This window comes from Patagioenas fasciata, chromosome Z (genome assembly GCF_037038585.1).
Source record: "Patagioenas fasciata isolate bPatFas1 chromosome Z, bPatFas1.hap1, whole genome shotgun sequence".
NCBI classification, from domain to species: Eukaryota; Metazoa; Chordata; class Aves; order Columbiformes; family Columbidae; genus Patagioenas; species Patagioenas fasciata.
This window is the reverse complement of record NC_092560.1, coordinates 698294-716325: the sequence shown is the minus strand read 5'-3', so window position 1 is coordinate 716325 and position 18032 is coordinate 698294. Positions and strand designations below refer to the sequence as shown.

Sequence of the window (18032 nt, the reverse complement as noted above, 5' to 3'; positions counted from 1 at the left end):
GATGGGGTGTAGCTGGAGAACAGCAAAGCACAGGCACAGGCTTGTGGTCAGCTCTGGATTACCCATTTTTCCCCAGTTTGTCACAGAACAAGATGGGTCAGAACCGTGGAGGAAACAAACCTGGGACTCGCGTCACCGGCGCGGCCAGAGGAGCAGGGACATTGGGAACTCAGGAATGGGGATATCGGATGGACTTTGTTCTGTAAGAAAAGTTCAGTACAGCAATAAAAGGCAAACAGGTGAACAGGGAGGGTCGATCACAGCCGCCTGTTGGGGAAAACCCTCCACCACCAACAAAAAATATGAACAAAAAACAAAACAAAAAGAAACAACCAAACCAAACCCACCACCCTCCAAAGGTTCCAGCTTCGCCTCCTGAAGCGACTTTCCCTTCTGAGCATGATATAAATAACTTAATAATTTATCTTCCTAGAGCAACTGGCTTACAATTATCAATGATTGCCCTACAGGTGATGTGTAAGGACCATCATGAGTGTCTGTCCTTTAAACACCAATGAATATGTGTGGAAAGAGCTGCGTTTCAATTAAGTGAAATAGTGACAATCAAAAGTAAAAACTCCCATTCAAACCATCTAAAGTTAAACACACCAACTTTATTGTTTTTCCCACACAAAACTTACGTTCTTGTTTCCTGGAAATCCAAAGCACAAGAACAATTCCAGTGCAGATGGAGCCCAGGACGAGGCACCGGGCAGAGCCGGGGACACGATGACGTCTGGGGACGCCGGGGACAGTGCGACCACCCCGGGAACAAACGCCCCAGTCACTGGGATAGTTCACCACAGACGCCGTGTTAATCAGTGGATACCTGGGGTTTGTTTTAATTACGTGACGGTCTGAGCTGCGTGTTTGTGAAGACGATTGTCCCGGAGAGATGAACCGCGGGGCGAAGGAGGCACAGGCGGCTCCGCAGGGTCGGCTTTGCCGGTGCAACGTTTCTCGGGTTGTCATGTGGAAGACAATTATTTCTTTGCAGTGTCCCCCCCACGTCAGCTCAATGAACAATGTCCCTTTTCTCTCAAAAAGGTGAAAGATCAGCAAAAGGCGTCAAGGTGTCCCAGCAAAACACAACCACAAGCAGCAGCCCGACGCACGGCTCCGTACAAATGAACCGATTCACGCACCCCAGCTGCCCCTCGTCCCTGAGCTTCCACAGCTTCTCAGCGCTTTTTCGTTGTTTCCGACAAGGATAAGCAAGGTGCTCTGATTTACAGGTGGTTGTTTTGCAGCCACGCTTTGACTTCCTCGAAATTTCTGTCCATCCATTCGATGTTGTCCTCGATGGTCTCGACCGCCTGCTGCACGCACCGAAGCTGTGCGCTTTTCTCCTCCAGAGAACCGAAGAATTCTTTCACCTGTTGACAAAAAAGACGTGAAATAGCAGTTGATGAAGAGGCTGCAGTGTCTCCTGGGTGCACAGAAGCCCAGAAAGACGTTCATGACACCCAAACCCACCCCGCAGCCCAAGAACGGGGTGGGAACTCCACACAACCTCAGACATCAGTTGGTGTTAATGGCAGATTAATGGCAGATATTTCAAAAGATACGGTGACTGTACATATTGTACAAATTACGTCATTTTCTGATAATTTGATGGCTTCAATATGAGGTCACAAAGCACAAGGAAAACACAAACGCGTCACACAAGGAGAGTCGCCGGATGTTCCTGCAGCCTCACGCTGACTTTGTGCTCAGGGACTCGCGAGTCCCCACGGGGGACGCAGCCGCACGTGGGGCGGACAGAAACACGTCCCCGCGGTCCCTGCGCTGTGACAGCGCACACGGGTTTAACGTGAACACGAGAACGACATTCTGTGGTCTTTCATTTTGTACTTAACACAGTTGCATCACTTCTGGATGTGTTTTGCCCTAAAGCTGAAAATTTTAAATGGGCAACAAAAGCAGCGGCTTCTGAGAAGATGACACCGTCATCAGACCCGCACGTCCACCCGCCTGGGGTTTTAACATCGACAGAGACTGGAACACGCAGATAAAATGAAGATCACACATGACATCCAGGCACATGGAGAGTTATCCCAGAATAGAAGATGCAGAACAGTGCTCTATTTGTCCCTGTCCCTTCAGCATTTTATCAGCTCAGTAAAAACGCTTCTCTCTCTTCTCTTCTTCTTCCTCTCCTCTCCTCTCCTCTCCTCTCCTCTCCTCTCCTCTCCTCTCCTCTCCTCTCCTCTCCTCTCCTCTCCTCTCCTCTCCTCTCCTCTCCTCTCCTCTCCTCTCCTCTCCTCTCCTCTCCTCTCCTCTCCTCTCCTCTCCTCTCCTCTCCTCTCCTCTCCTCTCCTCTCCTCTCCTCTCCTCTCCCCTCCCCTCCCCTCCCCTCCCCTCCCCTCCCCTCCCCTCCCCTCCCCTCCCCTCCCCTCCCCTCTCTTTTCCCGTCTCTTTTCCCTTCCCTTCCCTTCCCTTCCCTTCCCTTCCCTTCCCTTCCCTTCCCTTCCCTTCCCTTCCCTTCCCTTCCCTTCCCTTCCCTTCCCTTCCCTTCCCTTCCCTTCCCTTCCCTTCCCTTCCCTTCCCTTCCCTTCCCTTCCCTTCCCTTCCCTTCCCTTCCCTTCCCTTCCCTTCCCTTCCCTTCCCTTCCCTTCCCTTCCCTCCCCTCCCCTCCCCTCCCCTCCCCTCCCCTCCCCTCCCCTCCCCTCCCCTCCCCTCCCCCAAGCTCCTCGTGCTCTCCCCGGGTAACACAACTCACCCAGCACAACCCTTCTCAAGAAAAACGCAGGATGCGACCCCAACGCTTCACAGCCCATCATGCCTTACCACGCTAAGACTCATTCCAAATTTTCATTTAATTTATGCTACAGCTATTTATTTTAACCAGGATCTGAACGTCTTACCTGTGCAAGATGTGACCTTGTTGAGTACCGACTCGTCACCCCCGTGACAATTCCTGCCACGGATCTCGAACCGAGCTCAAATCTGGCAAAAGGAAACACCCACACTCAGAAAGGAGTTTTAGTGTAAAACTGGGTAGAGAGAGCAGTAAAACAACTTATGTTCCTTACTTTTCTACAATTTTCTCCCAATTTTCTTTCAAAAACTCCCAAGCCAGATGATAGCCAGAAGGGTTTTTGGCAACATATACAATAATATGTGGAAGATCCTGAGTTCTTATGATGTCACCACGCAGACCTTGATCCATCAACCTGGAATCAACAACAGGAGTTAAATTCTGACCCACGGACAAACGGACGCGTCGCCGTGCGGGGTTCACGTCCCGATGTCCCGACGCGGCACTGCCGTGGGTTCCTGCGGGTTCCGCAGCGCGCCCCTCGCCATGTCCGTCCCACTCCTGTCACGTCACGGTGACGGTGACGGTCACTGGGCAGCCCCGGGAACCCCAGCGCTGCTCAGCTCCCTTAGCACCAGGAAACCTCAGATTTCTATAACAAACGTACAGTATATGCACCTGTAATCAGAGTAACTATGGGGGTGAATAAAGAAGTGTCTGCCAAGAAAAGATAAGGTATCCAAATGGCTGTTTTACCGTATTTTCTCCTAATTTGCTGCTGCAAATTCTGAGCGCATTGACCCCCAGCACCGAAACAAAGAAATGAAAAGGTGCAGCTGCTTCCTCTGGACATATTAACTCTATAAAACATTTATTTACCATTACATTCAAAGCCTATGAAACAAGGCTCTGAATAATCCTATTTTCTGTGTCGGTGTCCAGCTTTCCCCGACGCGTTCCTGTTCCCGCGGCGCTGCTTACCACCGCAGTTCGTCCTGGCGGTCGCTGAGGCTGAGCGCGAACTCGATGTTGTTCTTCTCCAGGTGGAAGGAGTGCAGCCGGTATTTGCTGAGCAGGAAATCCCACCCGCGCGGTGTCTGCGCGCCCACGGCGTACACGGCGCTCCGCACGTCCGCCGGCAGCCTGCGGGGAGAAAAACACCCCGTCATTCCCGGTGTACTCGGGAGAACACGGGGAGATGCAGCAGTGCCACTGTCGCACAGCAACAGTCGGAGCTGACACTTCATTAAAAACACTTGTCCCTCAGGGGTGCTGGAACGTGAACCCCGTGGCTGGGAAAGAGTTAAACAGCTGTGGCTGCACCTCAGTCCTGCTCCTGCCTTGGGAATGACCTCGAGAAGTTCTGGACTCACCGTTCCTCTGTTTATTTTTGTATATTCCTCCCCTGGCTGTGCCCGGTCAGACACCGCTATGTTCTGCTTTGACCTGCCCAGAACAACCTCGCAGACACATTCTGGAGGATGTTTCAGTGAGTTCTTACATCACAATGAGAAACAAAAATCAGGTGAAGTTCAAGAGCAGCAGTTACCTATTTTTACAGCAGGCACAGGTCAATCTTCAGGCAGATAAATGAGGGAACACATTATTTTCCCTTTTCAGGACATCTTTTCAGCCCCAGCTGTGCAGCACCACTTGCGCACAGAATCACAGAATGTTACATAAGATGTTTTTCCAGTAATTATTAAAGACACACCACACTCATGTCATGTTTGCTTCAGTCACGTTCCCACTCGTTCACAGACCAGGCCCGAGGACGTTCACACATCACACATATGGGGCGGTTTCTGACCCGAGATGTTCTCACTGGCCTGGGCTATCCCTTCCTACACTCATAAAAAATGTACTTGTGTGTAATCTGCCCAAGGCCCTTCAGCTGGAACTGCTGTTCACACATAGAGCCAAGAAACATCCGACTCTGCCACAGAATCACAGAATCCCAGAATGTGAGGAGTTGGGAGGCCCCTGTAAAGCTCATCCAGTGCAATCCCCCCATGGAGCAGGAACACCCAGCTGAGGTTCCACAGGAAGGGGTCCAGGGGGTTTGAATGTCTGCAGAGAAGGAGACTCCACAGGCTCCCTGGGCAGCCTGGGCCAGGCTCTGACACCCTCACCCCCAACAAGTTGCTTCTCCTCTTTCAGTGGAACCTCCTGTGTTCCAGTTTGCACCCATTGCCCCTTGTCCTGTCACTGGGTGTCACCCAGAAGAGCCTGGCTCCATCCTCATGACACTGCCCCTTTCCATATTGATCCCCAGGAATGAGTCCCCCCTCAGTCTCCTCTTCTCCAGCTCCAGAGCCCCAGCTCCCTCAGCCTTTCCTCACACGGGAGATGCTCCACTCCCTCCAGCATCTTGGTGGCTGCGCTGGACTCTCTCCAGCAGTTCCCTGTCCTTCTGGAGCTGAGGGGCCACAACTGGACACAATATTCCAGGTGTGCTCTCCCCAGGGTCACGCACCGCGCTGTGGAGGTGCCGCCAAGGTAAAGGACACGATACCAACATTACGAAGGCTCAACTTGGGAGCACGGAAAGGACTGAAGTTTACCTCTTCTCATAAATAAACTCCAGTGTAATTAAACAGCATGTCAGAGAAAACAGAAGCTGCTGCAGGACAGACCTGAGGGTCCCGTTGGATTTCTGCCACTCCGTGAAGAGCTGGGTGGCCCGGCGCACGCAGGCCGGGTACCGGTGCACGCAGGCGAACAGCAGCAGCGAGCTCCGCAGCAGCCGCGCCGACACCGACCCCTCGTCGCTCCACGACTGACCGTCAATCAGCTCCTTAAACAGGTTGAGTATGTACGCCTAAAAGCAGGGGACAACAAAGAGATACGCTGAAGGGCGTTTCACGGGGTACGGGCAGAGTTAGGACGTTCCGGACGTTTAAAACGTTACCTGCAGGTGTTTTTCTGTGCCATCCGCACCCCTCCTCTCCATCAGCCTGTACATGGGGATCAGCTCGCTCAGCCCTTGGAGCACGGGCATGATTTGTCGCTCGTGTTTCAGGTATAAAGTTAAATCAAAAGCTTTGGAAATTGACAATTTCTTTATTCTAAGGAAGTAGAAGAGAGGGGATAAAACACGTTAAGGTTAAACTTAAAAGGCAAACTTCCAAGCACAATCCAAGCCAAATGTTTTTCAGAAATCTATACCAATAGGAAAGCCTTAAAGGTAGCTCCAAATCCCTTTTAACTTTGCTTTTGAAGCGAAATGTGGATGAGCAGCTACACACACTATGAAGCCTAATATCTGATCTTGGAACTAAGAGATGGGGCGTAGGGGAATGACCAATAAAGATCCGCCTTCCCCACATCTCTCACATGCCGAGGTTTCCCCACACTCCTACCCTTTATTGCTCTCTCCCCACTTTCTGTTTTTCTCTACAAATGACACACACACAAACGGAATCCAAGGACTGAGACAGTTTCCCCGGCAGCACCTTTCTGCCTCCACACGTAGGTGTTTATCCTGCAGCAAACCTCAGAGCTGCAGCCACCTGCTGCTTTACCTGACTGCAAACTCTCCTGCATCTCCCACGAGCATCTCACTGATGTACTGAGAGCAAACAGAGAACGCAAGACATCCTTTCTCACTCTCCTTGTGCATTTCTTCATTCTGGTGCCAAACCTTTTTTCTGCATCCTTTCCACATCAGCTCCCTGCACCCGTTCTCATTTTCTCCTTACCCACCTGTCACAAAGTACCCGTCCTCGTGACCCATCACAAACGGACCCTGCGTAACCCAGCATCTCTCGGTCCCGCTGCCATTTCCGTCCCAAGCTCCCTCGACACGCTGAGCAATCGTTCTTCACTCTCCTCTTTTCAAACTGGAAGGACCTACCTGCTGCTCTCCAAACAAAGATTTCGGCTGGCGCTGCTGACACGGCCCTGCAAGCTGCGACCTCACGTTCACCTGATCTTAATTGTCCTCAGCTCTCCCCAGCCCCATTGTTCTCAAGTGCTGTGCACTCACATCATCACTTACAAGAATTAATCCTGTCTGCAATTGCTAACCTAAACATATATAAATCTTTTCTATTTTAGGCCGGTATGCTCACATAACAAAGGCCAGAGTGCCTTGCAGTACTCCTGATCACAACTACAGACACTACTGACCTTGCAGCTTCACACATTTTGAAGCTGCACAAGTAGTGGAGTCTTGCTTTAACACATCTCAGGACTGCTGGACAAAGTGTCCTTTAGCTGAACGTTGCTCATTATACACTAAAAGGATTATGTAATGCAATATGCAAATGTGAAACCAATTGGCTCTTTAGGGTGTGAATGTAGGGATAAGATTTTGTATATAATGGCTGTTACTCTTCTTGCTGTTGTGCCAGCTCTACTCCAGCAGCCAGACTTGCACAGCCCTGTAATAAACACCTCGTCCCTGTGTGCTGTATTTGCTCACTGGTGCGCACAGCGGGACAAACCCCGTTTTGGGACAACACTCAGACCAGCAGTCACGGCCGGTGGTTCAGCTTCTGCCCCGCGCTGCGCACAGGGTTTGCAGAGCACTGTAAGTCACAGCACCACAGAACCACGACCAACCCATCACAATCACAACACGTTCGCAGCTGTCACGGCCTTGTTTCTAACTGACAAATGGCACTGGCATCTTCACAGGCGCAAAAGTGTTACCTTAGTGCATCACAACAACACACTCCGTTAGTGTGTGTGTATGGGACATGACACCAGTCACTAAACACACCTAGATAAATCCGCTGCAATCAAGATAAATCCCAGGTTTACACTGCCATGAGCAAGAAAATACGCTCTATTTAACACATTTAACGAATACTATATACATTACCAACACTTCCTCATAAACACACAGTTTGTGCTTTTGGCCATACCTCACGAGCTGGAATGCGTTGTTAACGAGACTTGCCCTGTCGTTGCTGCTGATCACCGTGTGGTTCTCTTTCAAAAGGTTAATGAGACGATCCCATCCGTCATCGTCGTAGTGCACGATGTAATACCCGTTCATGTCCACGTTGAATTTAACCCACTCCACCTCTTCGGGAAGGATAATGACATCTGGAAACAAAAACATAACTCACATTTTTCTTAGTGATTCAAACATGGACTAATGCTATACCAAATAATACTGCTACTCTCATCTCAGTGATGTAAAGAACACAGCAACATAGTTTATGTGTATATTTAAGAGATGGTTACAGTGATATTAATGAGCTGACATAAATTTGCTTCTCTGATACTCGTACCTCCAGCTCCCCATCCTGAAAAAAACCCACGCAAAACCAAAAGGCTTGCAAACAAACTCTAAATAAATTAGTCACCCAGTTAGCCAAAGAAATTACCTGCTTTAGTTGTCATCAAAAATCTCTGGACCGTGTTGGATTTACTGGTAATGTAGGTGAGTGGAATGTGCCACAAGTATCTATTGCAAAACAGAAGCGGTTTGATTAACAACAGAGCTTGTGAAGGCTCCTCGAGCGTGTCCCAGTGCAGCGCCGAGGGAGCTCTGTCACCCCCCAGCACCACAACGCGCGGCACTCGCAGCTCCGGCTGCAGCCGGGCCAGATCCACCCAACGGCTCCCACCAGCGTCCCCCAGGATCACGGGCACCGCAGCCGCGACAGCGTGACCCTCACAGCCTGGTGCTACCAGCGGGGCTGCAGCACCGCGTCACCCCGTTCACACAGACAATCACCCAGACACCCCAACACCCCGACATCCCAACACCCAGTCACACTGACACCCTCACAGTGACACCCAGTCACCCCAGCACCCAGTCACCCCGACACCCAGTCACAGTGACACCCAGTCACCCGGTCAACCCCAGCACCCAGTCACCCCAGCACCCAGTCACCCCAGCACCCAGTCACCCCGACACCCAGTCACCCCGACACCCAGTCACCCAGTCAACCCCACACCCAGTCACCCCAGCACCCAGTCACCCCGACACCCAGTCACACTGACACCCAGTCACCCAGTCAACCCCAGCACCCAGTCACCCCGACACCCAGTCACACTGACACCCAGTCACCCAGTTCACCTCGACACCCAGTTCACCCAGTCACCCTGACACCAAATCACCCAGTTCACCCAGTCACCCCAACACCTAGTCCCCCTGACACCCAGTCCCCCTGACACCCCCTCACTCGGACACCCAGTCACCCAGCTCACTCCATCACCTGGACACCCTGTCACCCAGACACACCGACACCCGGACACCCAGTTTACCCACTGAGCCAGACCCCAGTTCACCCGGACACCCAAGACACACAGAGTCACCCAGTCACCCGGTTCACCCGGACTCCACCACTGCTGGCAGTCCGGCCAGGCATGGAGTGTCACCCACAACACCCACCGATCCTGGGCTACAGGGGAAAGACTCACAGCCAAACAGCCCAGGGAGCTCAACAAACAGCAGCAACATCTCCCATTGTCCACCACCACTGGCCACAGGGGCATTTCGGTTTGTGTGAGATTTCCCGTTGCTCTCACCCTGCGGAGGAGGGAGAACCGTCCCCCTTCACGTAGCGCTCCTGCTGCAGGTGGACGTTCCTCCCTCTCAGCGTCACGGTCACCAGGGGAAAGCCCTTCTGCAGCGTCCACGTGTCCATCATCGCCCTCACGTCCAGGGCCTCTCCCTTCGTCCAGTGCTGGTCAGCAGGGAGGGAAGAGGACACGTAAGAAGAGGAGGAAGGTGGGAGGACACTGACGGTGAATGGAAATGGGTGTGTGAGAGCTCTGTGCAAGTTGGGGTGTTCAGCTGGAGAAGAGAAGCTCCAGGACACCTCAGTGCACCTTTCAGTGCTTAAAAGGGGCCCATGAGAAAGATGGGACAGACTTTAGAGCAGGGCCTGTTGTGACAGGACAAGGGGTGATGGTTTAAACTAAAGGAGGGAGATTCAGGCCGGACACGAGGAAGGAATTGTTGTCCTGAGGGTGGTGAGAGCCTGGCCCAGGTACCCAGAGAGGTGGTGGATGAACCATCCCTGGAGACATCCCAGGCCAGGCTGGACGGGCTCTGAGCACCCTGAGCTGGTGAAGATGTCCCTGTCATGGCAGGGGGCTGGGGAGCTGGGGAGGGCCCTGCGACACAAACCATCTGTGATTCTGTGACCAAAGCCACCGCCACGTCCTGCTGGCTCGATCCATCCTGCTGACTCTGATTTTTTGTCCTGTTCTTGTGATAAAGGAACAAAAGTGTTTTAGAAGCCCCTGGGATGGGCTGTGGAGGTCCCTTCAACCCGAACCATTCCACGGTGATACGATTCTGCGGTCTCTTGAAGCACTGCCCTGGGCGCAGGAGCAGGATTTCCATCCAATCTCAGAACACAGATTTCTAATGGAACTGAAGAAACTTACCCTCTCCCTAGAACTACACTCAAGTGGCAAATGAGGCCTTCGGAATGCGCCATATTGATGCCACGGCACAGAACAGTAACAACGTGAGAGGACACAGACACCCGTCACACTCCCAAATACCGATGGGTGAAAAACCAGGTGCTTACTGCAGCTGACGGCGACTGTTGGCTTCTGCAGAAACCACCACCTTCCAGTTCATCTTTGTCAGTACCCACCGTAGGGCAAATCTGAAAGGGAAAAACGTGTTTTGGTCCTCTCTGTTTGATGTCATAGGCAGAAGGACTGGTCACACTCCCCAGTAATAGACACACTATTCATGAGAAGTTATGAAATTAAAAAGAAATAACATAATAAGGAATACTTGCATTCGTCATGCTGTTCCACAGGTCTTCATTTCTCGTATTCTTGTAGCTGTATTTCTGCAGGTAGTGCACGAGTCCGGCTTTGAACACGTCAGCAGTCAGATAGTCCCTCAGCATGTTTAATATACAAGATCCCTGAACAAAAGAGCAACAACGAGTTTCCAAAACGTCTCTTTATCTGGCAAGATAATGGTTTCAGAAGAATTTCATGCCACTAATCCACACAACAGTTCACTTTTGTATGGTTGTCTAGTTAAAAAATAATCTAGTTTTACATATATTGAACCAGTACCCTGTTTTTTTGTCATCATTACTCTTAAAAATATTACTGATTAAGTTATGTTGTTATTTTTTTAATTACTATAAAAGCCAGCGCCATATAATGCTCCAGTGAAAAATGCTCCTTGGGTTAAGAACCCAAAAAAAAAAGGTTTAAGACTAAACTGACACAAAACAAACAGAAGAAGTAAAGGCTCTTTCATTTTAGAAATGGAAAAGGCAACTGCGGTTTGAATCCACCCAGGTGTTCTGGACAAGGAGCAACTCAGGTCACAAAACCAGTAACACCACGTGTCAGGGACACCTTGCGTGGGGTGGAATCAGTGAAACACAACCGCAGAGTGCACGGAGTACAGCAGAGAAACCAACAGCACTTTGGTGCTTTACCTTCTCATAAGAAACGTCATCAAACATTTCTAAGATTTGAGCTGGATCTTCCACGGGAGTAGAGATGGGATGTGACGAATCTAATGCATCCACTTCCATGGCATCGAAACACCTCCTCAAGAAGTGGTCTTCCTGAGAGGAGGAAAACCAAATATCACTACCCAGTTCTGCACAGTGACCGCTGAATCCCTGCTCATTCACTTTTCAGCCTATTCTGCATGATCTTTAAACTATACAAAGAGAGCAAAACGTGTATTTCTCCTTAGTCTGGAGCATAAAAAAATCCAAAACAATAATACAGACAGCCAGGTGAGTTCTAGTGTTCTAAACTGAAATAGTCGAGCCAGTGAGACTTAAAAAATAGGTCCAAAAAGATACCTGCACAGTCCCCCAGTCTGATGACAGGGTGGTCAGTAATCATACAACAAATTAAAAAGGAAAACACAGTGAATTTCCCTACTGTCACGCCACCGTAGTGCTATGGCAAAATTCTGCCCAGGTGCATTGTTCATCTCACTTTGGAACAGATTTCATATATCAGACTTCTGCTAAAGATAGCAGGAGGATTTTAGTGTGTTCAAGTCCAACCCTATTTGGTGAAATAAGATTAAATAATTTCTTTACATGTTTGGAAGTCTAAATGTCTTTAAAAAAAAAATACACTTTCACTGTGATCATTACCTTCCATCACAGGCTCCTGAAAATACGTACATAAAGTTAAATCAACATTCCTACCCTTCAGATATAACCTCGAAGGTAAATTTTAAAGTGTTTAACAGCACAAATCTGCTTGATCTTTAACCTTATTAATTAGTGGAATGAGAAGACAGTTATAAAATAAAAGTACAAGCAGCTGCTTACAACTGTGAGCTCTGGATGGGTAACACGGACCGACACAAACTCCATGAACTTGGCAAACCCCTCGTTTAACCACAGGTCGTTCCACCACTCCATGGTCACGAGGTTGCCAAACCACTGCGAGAAAAGGAGAAAAAGAGCTTCTGAAATGAAATACAGGATTTATCACAAGAGCTGCTACTGAGCTGTATGAAACCGCATTCATGGCATGTTATTGTCCTCCAAGGAACCTTTTTAGAGATACAGCTTGCTTGGGCCTCTCCCCATTTCATTTCTCATTTTAATGGCAATTCACTAAAACAGCGGCTTCCACTCATGTTCCATTAAAACTTGTAAAGAAGCCCCCTGTGAAACAGCTCGCCTTCCTAAAGTTCTACGTGCCTATTTTGGTGGCCTGCAATTAATTTCAAAGGTGACGGTGACTGACAGTGGTGCAAAGTCCCCGCTGCACTGGAGCTGCGGAGCTGAACACATTTTTGCTTAAAGCCCCGATAAGCACGCTCACCAAAGCTGCTGTTTTCATCTTATAGCCCCAAAATGCCCGTACCACAGAGGATCCATCAGCCCTGACCCCTCTGCAGGCCCGCTCGAATCCCCCATTCTTCCCCAAGCCTGACCTGATGAGCCAGCTCATGGGCTATGACCATAGTAATCCACAGCTTAGAAGACGCCGAGGACTTTTCGGGGTCGTACAACAATGCGGATTCCCGGTATGTGGTCAGTCCCCAGTTCTCCATAGCGCCAGACTGGAAATCGGGAATAGCTGCCAAATCTAGAAGAGAAAATAAAAAGGAAAACCAACAAAAACAAAACACCACAGCACTAGTGTCATTTTATTCGACAGAGAACCCACTCGCTCATCCCACCTCCCGACCGCACAGGCACACGCGTCACACACAGTCCCGACGGCTCCCTTAAATATATTTGCAAAAACGTATTTTAAGAAAGCTCTGTGCAGAAGATGGGGGTTTCAGTTCCCAGTGGAGCTTCTCAAAATGTCTTTCAGTCTTAAAAGCCCAAGAGCCTAACTTGGCGCTGTCTCAGTACCTAAATACCAACGATTCTACTCGCTGTGCTGATAAGGTTCCTGACCGGATTCTGTTGTTGAACGCCTACCTTGCTTGGGCAGCGGGTACGGAATGCTGAAGTAATCCTCGTAGAAGTCCAGCAGCTTCACCGCAGCGTCCAGGGCGTAGTCAGCCTGGTGGATCTTGTCGGGCGCCGCGTACACGGAGACCTGCGAGGGACACGGCGGCGCCTCAGCCGGCACCCGCCCGCAGCCCGCTCCGGCCACGGGGGCCCCGGTGACCGCAGAGGGGACACCCCAGCACGCTCGACACTTCCCACACCGCCGTTATTAAAGCGTTTGAGAGAAATGCCATCAGAATTGGGAATGCAAGTTTTGAAGCTTACCCAGCGGAACCACCATGCCCCGAAAAATCTTCTACAATTTCCACCCGTACCATGTCAGAATTGTTCGACTGATAACAGGTTTATTTTAGTGCTGATGCTTCATTAAAACTGGATTTCACTTACCTTAGTTACATGAAACAAACTATGTTACCAGTATGTTATGTGTTATGTGTTGGGTTGTGTTATGTGTTACGTTATGTGTTGTGTTATGTGTTATGTTATATGTTATATGTTATGTTATACGTTACGTTATACGTTATATGTTATGTGTTATGTGTTATGTTATGTGTTATGTGTTATGTGTTACGTGTTATGTGTTATATGTTATGTGTTATATGTTATATGTTATGTGTTGTTACGTGTTATGTGTTATGTGGTTATGTATTGTTATATGTTATATGTTATATGTTATATGTTATATGCTATGTTACATATGTTACGTGTTATGTGTTGTTGTGTTACGTGTTATGTGTTGTTATGTTACGTGTTATATGTTATATATGTTATACGTTATACGTTATACATTATACGTTATACATTATATGTTATATGTAAGCCTGTTACCAAAAACTTTTGAAACTAATAGAGGTCAGGATGCAAACTAATCATGTAATTACAAAACCAATTTCTTTCTGTCCTTTCATTCCTGTAAAATGTCAAGATATATAAGTCCCATGATTTAACTGAAAAGTAAATCGTTACGTATTCACACAGACTTAAATACTTGAGAGCTGTGAGAAGACGAGACTGAGTTACCTTAACTCCATGACGGGTCGTTTTGGTGATGGATTTGAAATCCGAAACGATGAAGGCCACGAGGTACGTACTCATCTTGACCGTCGTATCAAAGTGGTCTTCAACGAGCCAGGGCGTTAAATTCACAGATTTCACCTAAAAACAAGCATAGATTATCAGCCAGCAGCACAACCTGTGGGGACCAACAACAGTTGTGTTTCTTCTCAGCTTAAGAAGATCCAGTTAATCTCACACAATTTCATCCGATTAGCAGCTGTGTAAATCCCAGCAGCTGTTGTTACACAAGAGACGTGGACTCCCCCAAACTGTGGCTCAGTTACCACAAATACCTAGTTCAGCATAAAACGAGTCGCGTGTTGGAGGCCTCACTTCTCCGCTCCTGGTTACACAGAGCCTTAGCTAATTTAGACCTGGAACGTGTTTAGTACCCACTCCTTAATCATTACTTTATGCACTGATCTACAAAATAACTGATTTTTTACATCAACTTTCGAAATGTTTCATTTCTGAAGAGTACCCATGGGAGGAGTCGTGGGGGTGCTGTCCCCTCCTTTATAAGGGTCATTTTCCTTGCAAACCAGCAACTAACAGTACAGAAGAAATTATGAAGAATCTCCTATACCCAAAGTAAGATCAAAGTACAAAGCATGGTTAAACCAATATGCTTAGTATTTGTAATCACAAACAGTATTTGTAGAGGTTACAGGTATGGCACTTTGACCCAGATGTTTTTCTGAAGTGTAAAGTACTTTTTCACAGAGAAGGTGCTGCTTATCTGACAATTAATACGCATGAATCGTGTATTTATTCATATATATATGTATCATCATCAATCTTAAAATCTAAGATCAGCATGGAAAGCATTTCCTAAGTAAAACAGGGACTGTGGAGACTACGTTGTGCTGCTCATTCTCACAGCAGCAACCCACACAACGCATTATTATCTTAATTTCTTCTTAGCTTTGTGTCAAGACAGCAGCACCACGCTCTCATGAGAGAACTGCGGTGATGTCCAGCGCCGGTCTGGATGTTCTGTGCTCCTTTTGCTTTCGGTTTCAGAGACCATCAACCAACAGCACAGGGTTCAAAGGTCCACCTACAATGGGCATGTTGGACAGCGCGAGGTGCTTCGGCTCCCTCCTGATCTTAACCGAGAACGTGGCTTTAAAGGCGGGTTCGTCGAAGCACGGGAAGGCCATCCGCGCCGCCGTCGGCTCGAACTGGGTTGCTGCAAGCACTCTAAATGGGGGGAAAAAAGGGTTTTGGTCACACACCTTCACATGCACAGCATGTGTGAAAACGGTAATTTCAAATTTACAAAATAACTGATGGTACTACCAAAAACTTCTGCATGTCAAGGACCAATTACCGTTTCTCAGTCCGTGGTGGGCAACTGAGGCGGCCAAATGGAGCTCGACCAAAGTCCCCTGGAGGGGCTGTGGAGGAGGAGGCCCCACAGCTGCCCTGGCTGTTCCACCACGACCCACGGAACCTCAGCACAGGACACACATGGAGCTGCTGAGAGGGGCCAGAGGAGCCCCAGGAATGACTGAGGCTGGAACAGCTCTGCTGGGGACAGGTGAGAGAGCTGGGGTGTTCAGCTGGAGAAGAGAAGCTCCAGGACACCTCAGTGCACCTTTCAGTGCTTAAAAGGGGCCCATGAGAAAGATGGGACAGACTTTAGAGCAGGGGCTGTTGTGACAGGACAAGGGTGATGGTTTAAACTAAAGGAGGGAGATTCAGGCCGGAGATGAGGAAGGAATTGTTGTCCTGAGGGTGGTGAGAGCCTGGCCCAGGTACCCAGAGAGGTGGTGGCTGAACCATCCCTGGAGACATCCCAGGCCAGGCTGGACGGGCTCTGAGCACCCTGAGCTGGTGAAGATGTCCCTGTCATGGCAGGGCACTGGGGAGCTGGGGAGGGCCCTCAAACCCAAACCATCTGTGATTCTATGGATCAGTGGATGCTTTGGTGGACTCAGGCCCAGCAAGGCCAGAGGCAGGAGCCGCAGCGCCAGCTGGAAGGGCAGCCCAGCACACAGAAGCCGCGGGCTGTGTGGGGCTGCCTGTCCTGCCGCGGGAGCCTGGACACTGGAGCAGCCTGGGAGAGAAAACTGAAAGCAGGTGGCAGCGTTTTCTAGCAGCAGCTACTCCATGTGGCTGCATTTCATAGAATCACAGAATCATTTTGCTTGGAAAAGCCCCTCAAGATCATCGAGTCCACCTGTTCCCCGACCCGTCACTGCCCCATGTCCCGAGACGTGATGTCCGTCTGTCCAACCCTCCAGGGACGGTGACTCCAGCACTGCCCTGGGCAGCCTGTCCCAGCCCCCGTTTACCCCGGGAACCCGCCGTACCGCGCTGTAACGCACACCGCACCTGAGCTCCCCGTCCCGGGTGCGGTAGGTGCTCCGGTAGAAGCCGTGGAAGGTGTCGGAGAGGTCGGCCCGGTACTCCACGCTCAGGGTGTAGTTCCCGGCGCGCAGGGGCTGCGCGGGCAGCAGCGCCAGCTGCTCCCGGTCCGGCCGCTCCAGCACCCGCAGCGGCTGCCCCGGGGCGGCCCCGCCGGGCGCCACGGCCGCCGCCGCCACCCGCAGCCCCTTGGCGTGCAGGACGATGGCGCCGGCCGGCCGGGCCACCCGCAGCTCGATGTCGGCGCGGCCCGCGAAGCTCAGCGTGCTCAGGTTGGGGTGCAGGAGCAGGTGGTACCGCAGCGGCTCGACGTGCGGGGGCAGCCGCACCGCGTCCCAGGGGAACGGGCCGCCGGGCTCCCCCCGCGCCGCCGCCAGCGACAACACCGCCACCGCCACCAGCGCCACCGGCCCCGCCACCGCCACCAGCGCCACCGGCCCCTTGGGCCCCCGCCGCGCTGCCATTGCCACCGCCAGACCCCCGGTACCGGCCGCCCCGCCCGCAGGCCCCGGCGCTTCCGCTGCGCGCACGGAGAGCGAAAGCGAAAGTGACGCGGAGAGAAAGCGGCTGCGCCCGGGCCGGGGGGGACAGGGCGGCCCGCGCTGCGGGGCGGCTGCTCCTTGGCGTCTCCTTCTTTCTCCCCTTCTCCTCCTTCTTATTGTCCTTCTTCTTCTCCTCCTTCTCATTCTACTTCTTCTTCTCCTTCTCTTCTTTCTCTTCTTTCTCCCTCTTTCCTTCTCTTCTCCTTTTCATTCTTCTTATTCTTCTCATCCTTCTTATTCTTCTTCTTCTCCTTCTCATTCTACTTGTCCTTCTCATCTCGTTCTTCCTTTCTCCTCCTCCTCCTTCTCCTTCTCTTCTCCTTCTCCTCCTTGTCCTTGTCCTTCTCCTTTTCCTCTTTCTTGTTCTTTCCTTCTTCTTATTCTTCTCCTTCTTCTCTTTCTTTTTATTCTCATTCTACTTCTTTTTCTTCTCCTCTTCTTTCTCCTTCCTCTTCTTCTCCTTCTTTGTCGTCTTCTTCTTCTCCTCCTTCTTCGTAATACTAGCACTGGTATTATTATTATTTCTTACTACTTGTTGTTATTTATTACTGATCCCTTGTGACTGTTGGGTAAAGCTGACACCTTACTCCTGCAGAGGTGTCGGGGCGGGGGGTTGGAATCGCCACCCCAGGGATGGGAAGGGTGGACTGCAAGAGGATCATTCCGACAGAGCCCTGTGGGCACTCAGGAAGGAAAACCCTTATCTTCCGGGCATCCTAAATTCCTGCTGCAGGTAATAAAACAGTGCAGAATAACGTCTTTTCTTACGGACTTTTTGCAAGTCTGCTTCTGTAAAACAAGAACAAGAACATGAACAAAATCTTGGACAAGTAGCTGAGGACTGAGAATCTCTGAAAACGCCTTTCACATTTTACATCACTGGGTTGTTTAAAGCAATTTGATATATTG

The 18032-nt window shown here is 50.2% G+C and overlaps 1 protein-coding gene across 2 annotated transcripts; it reads right to left on the bottom strand.

Moving 5' to 3' along the window:
• Positions 1-594: 594 nt before the first annotated feature.
• On the bottom strand, positions 595-17081 carry LOC136115341 (endoplasmic reticulum aminopeptidase 1-like). Of its 2 annotated transcripts, XM_071802647.1 has the most exons (19): positions 16785-17079; positions 16549-16658; positions 15273-15411; positions 14173-14307; positions 13120-13240; positions 12621-12775; positions 12007-12120; positions 11146-11277; positions 10483-10614; positions 10264-10344; positions 9251-9408; positions 8101-8180; positions 7633-7816; positions 5673-5829; positions 5398-5582; positions 3743-3904; positions 3036-3176; positions 2868-2949; positions 595-1376 (listed from the first exon to the last, which is right to left on the bottom strand). In XM_071802647.1, exons 1-19 carry the CDS (start codon positions 17043-17045, stop codon positions 1230-1232), a joined length of 2676 nt encoding a protein of 891 aa, XP_071658748.1. In that variant the 5' UTR covers positions 17046-17079; the 3' UTR covers positions 595-1229. The 2 variants fall into 2 exon arrangements, with proteins under 2 accessions (XP_071658748.1, XP_065717474.1); XM_065861402.2 differs by having other exon boundaries at positions 16549-17081.
• Between the last annotated feature and the right edge of the window lie 951 nt (positions 17082-18032).

What these genes read in the sequence shown, in the direction of transcription:
- LOC136115341 (XM_065861402.2), bottom strand. Translation starts at nt 17,045, where the DNA reads ATGGCAGCGCGGCGGGGGCCCAAGGGGCCGGTGGCGCTGGTGGCGGTG. An exon ending in TGTGGAACAGCATGACGAAT is followed by an intron (nt 10,345 to 10,482) that starts GCAAGTATTCCT and finishes TTTCCCTTTCAG; the next exon opens with ATTTGCCCTACGGTGGGTAC. An exon ending in GGTTCTCCCTCCTCCGCAGG is followed by an intron (nt 8,181 to 9,250) that starts GTGAGAGCAACG and finishes GTTTTGCAATAG; the next exon opens with ATACTTGTGGCACATTCCAC.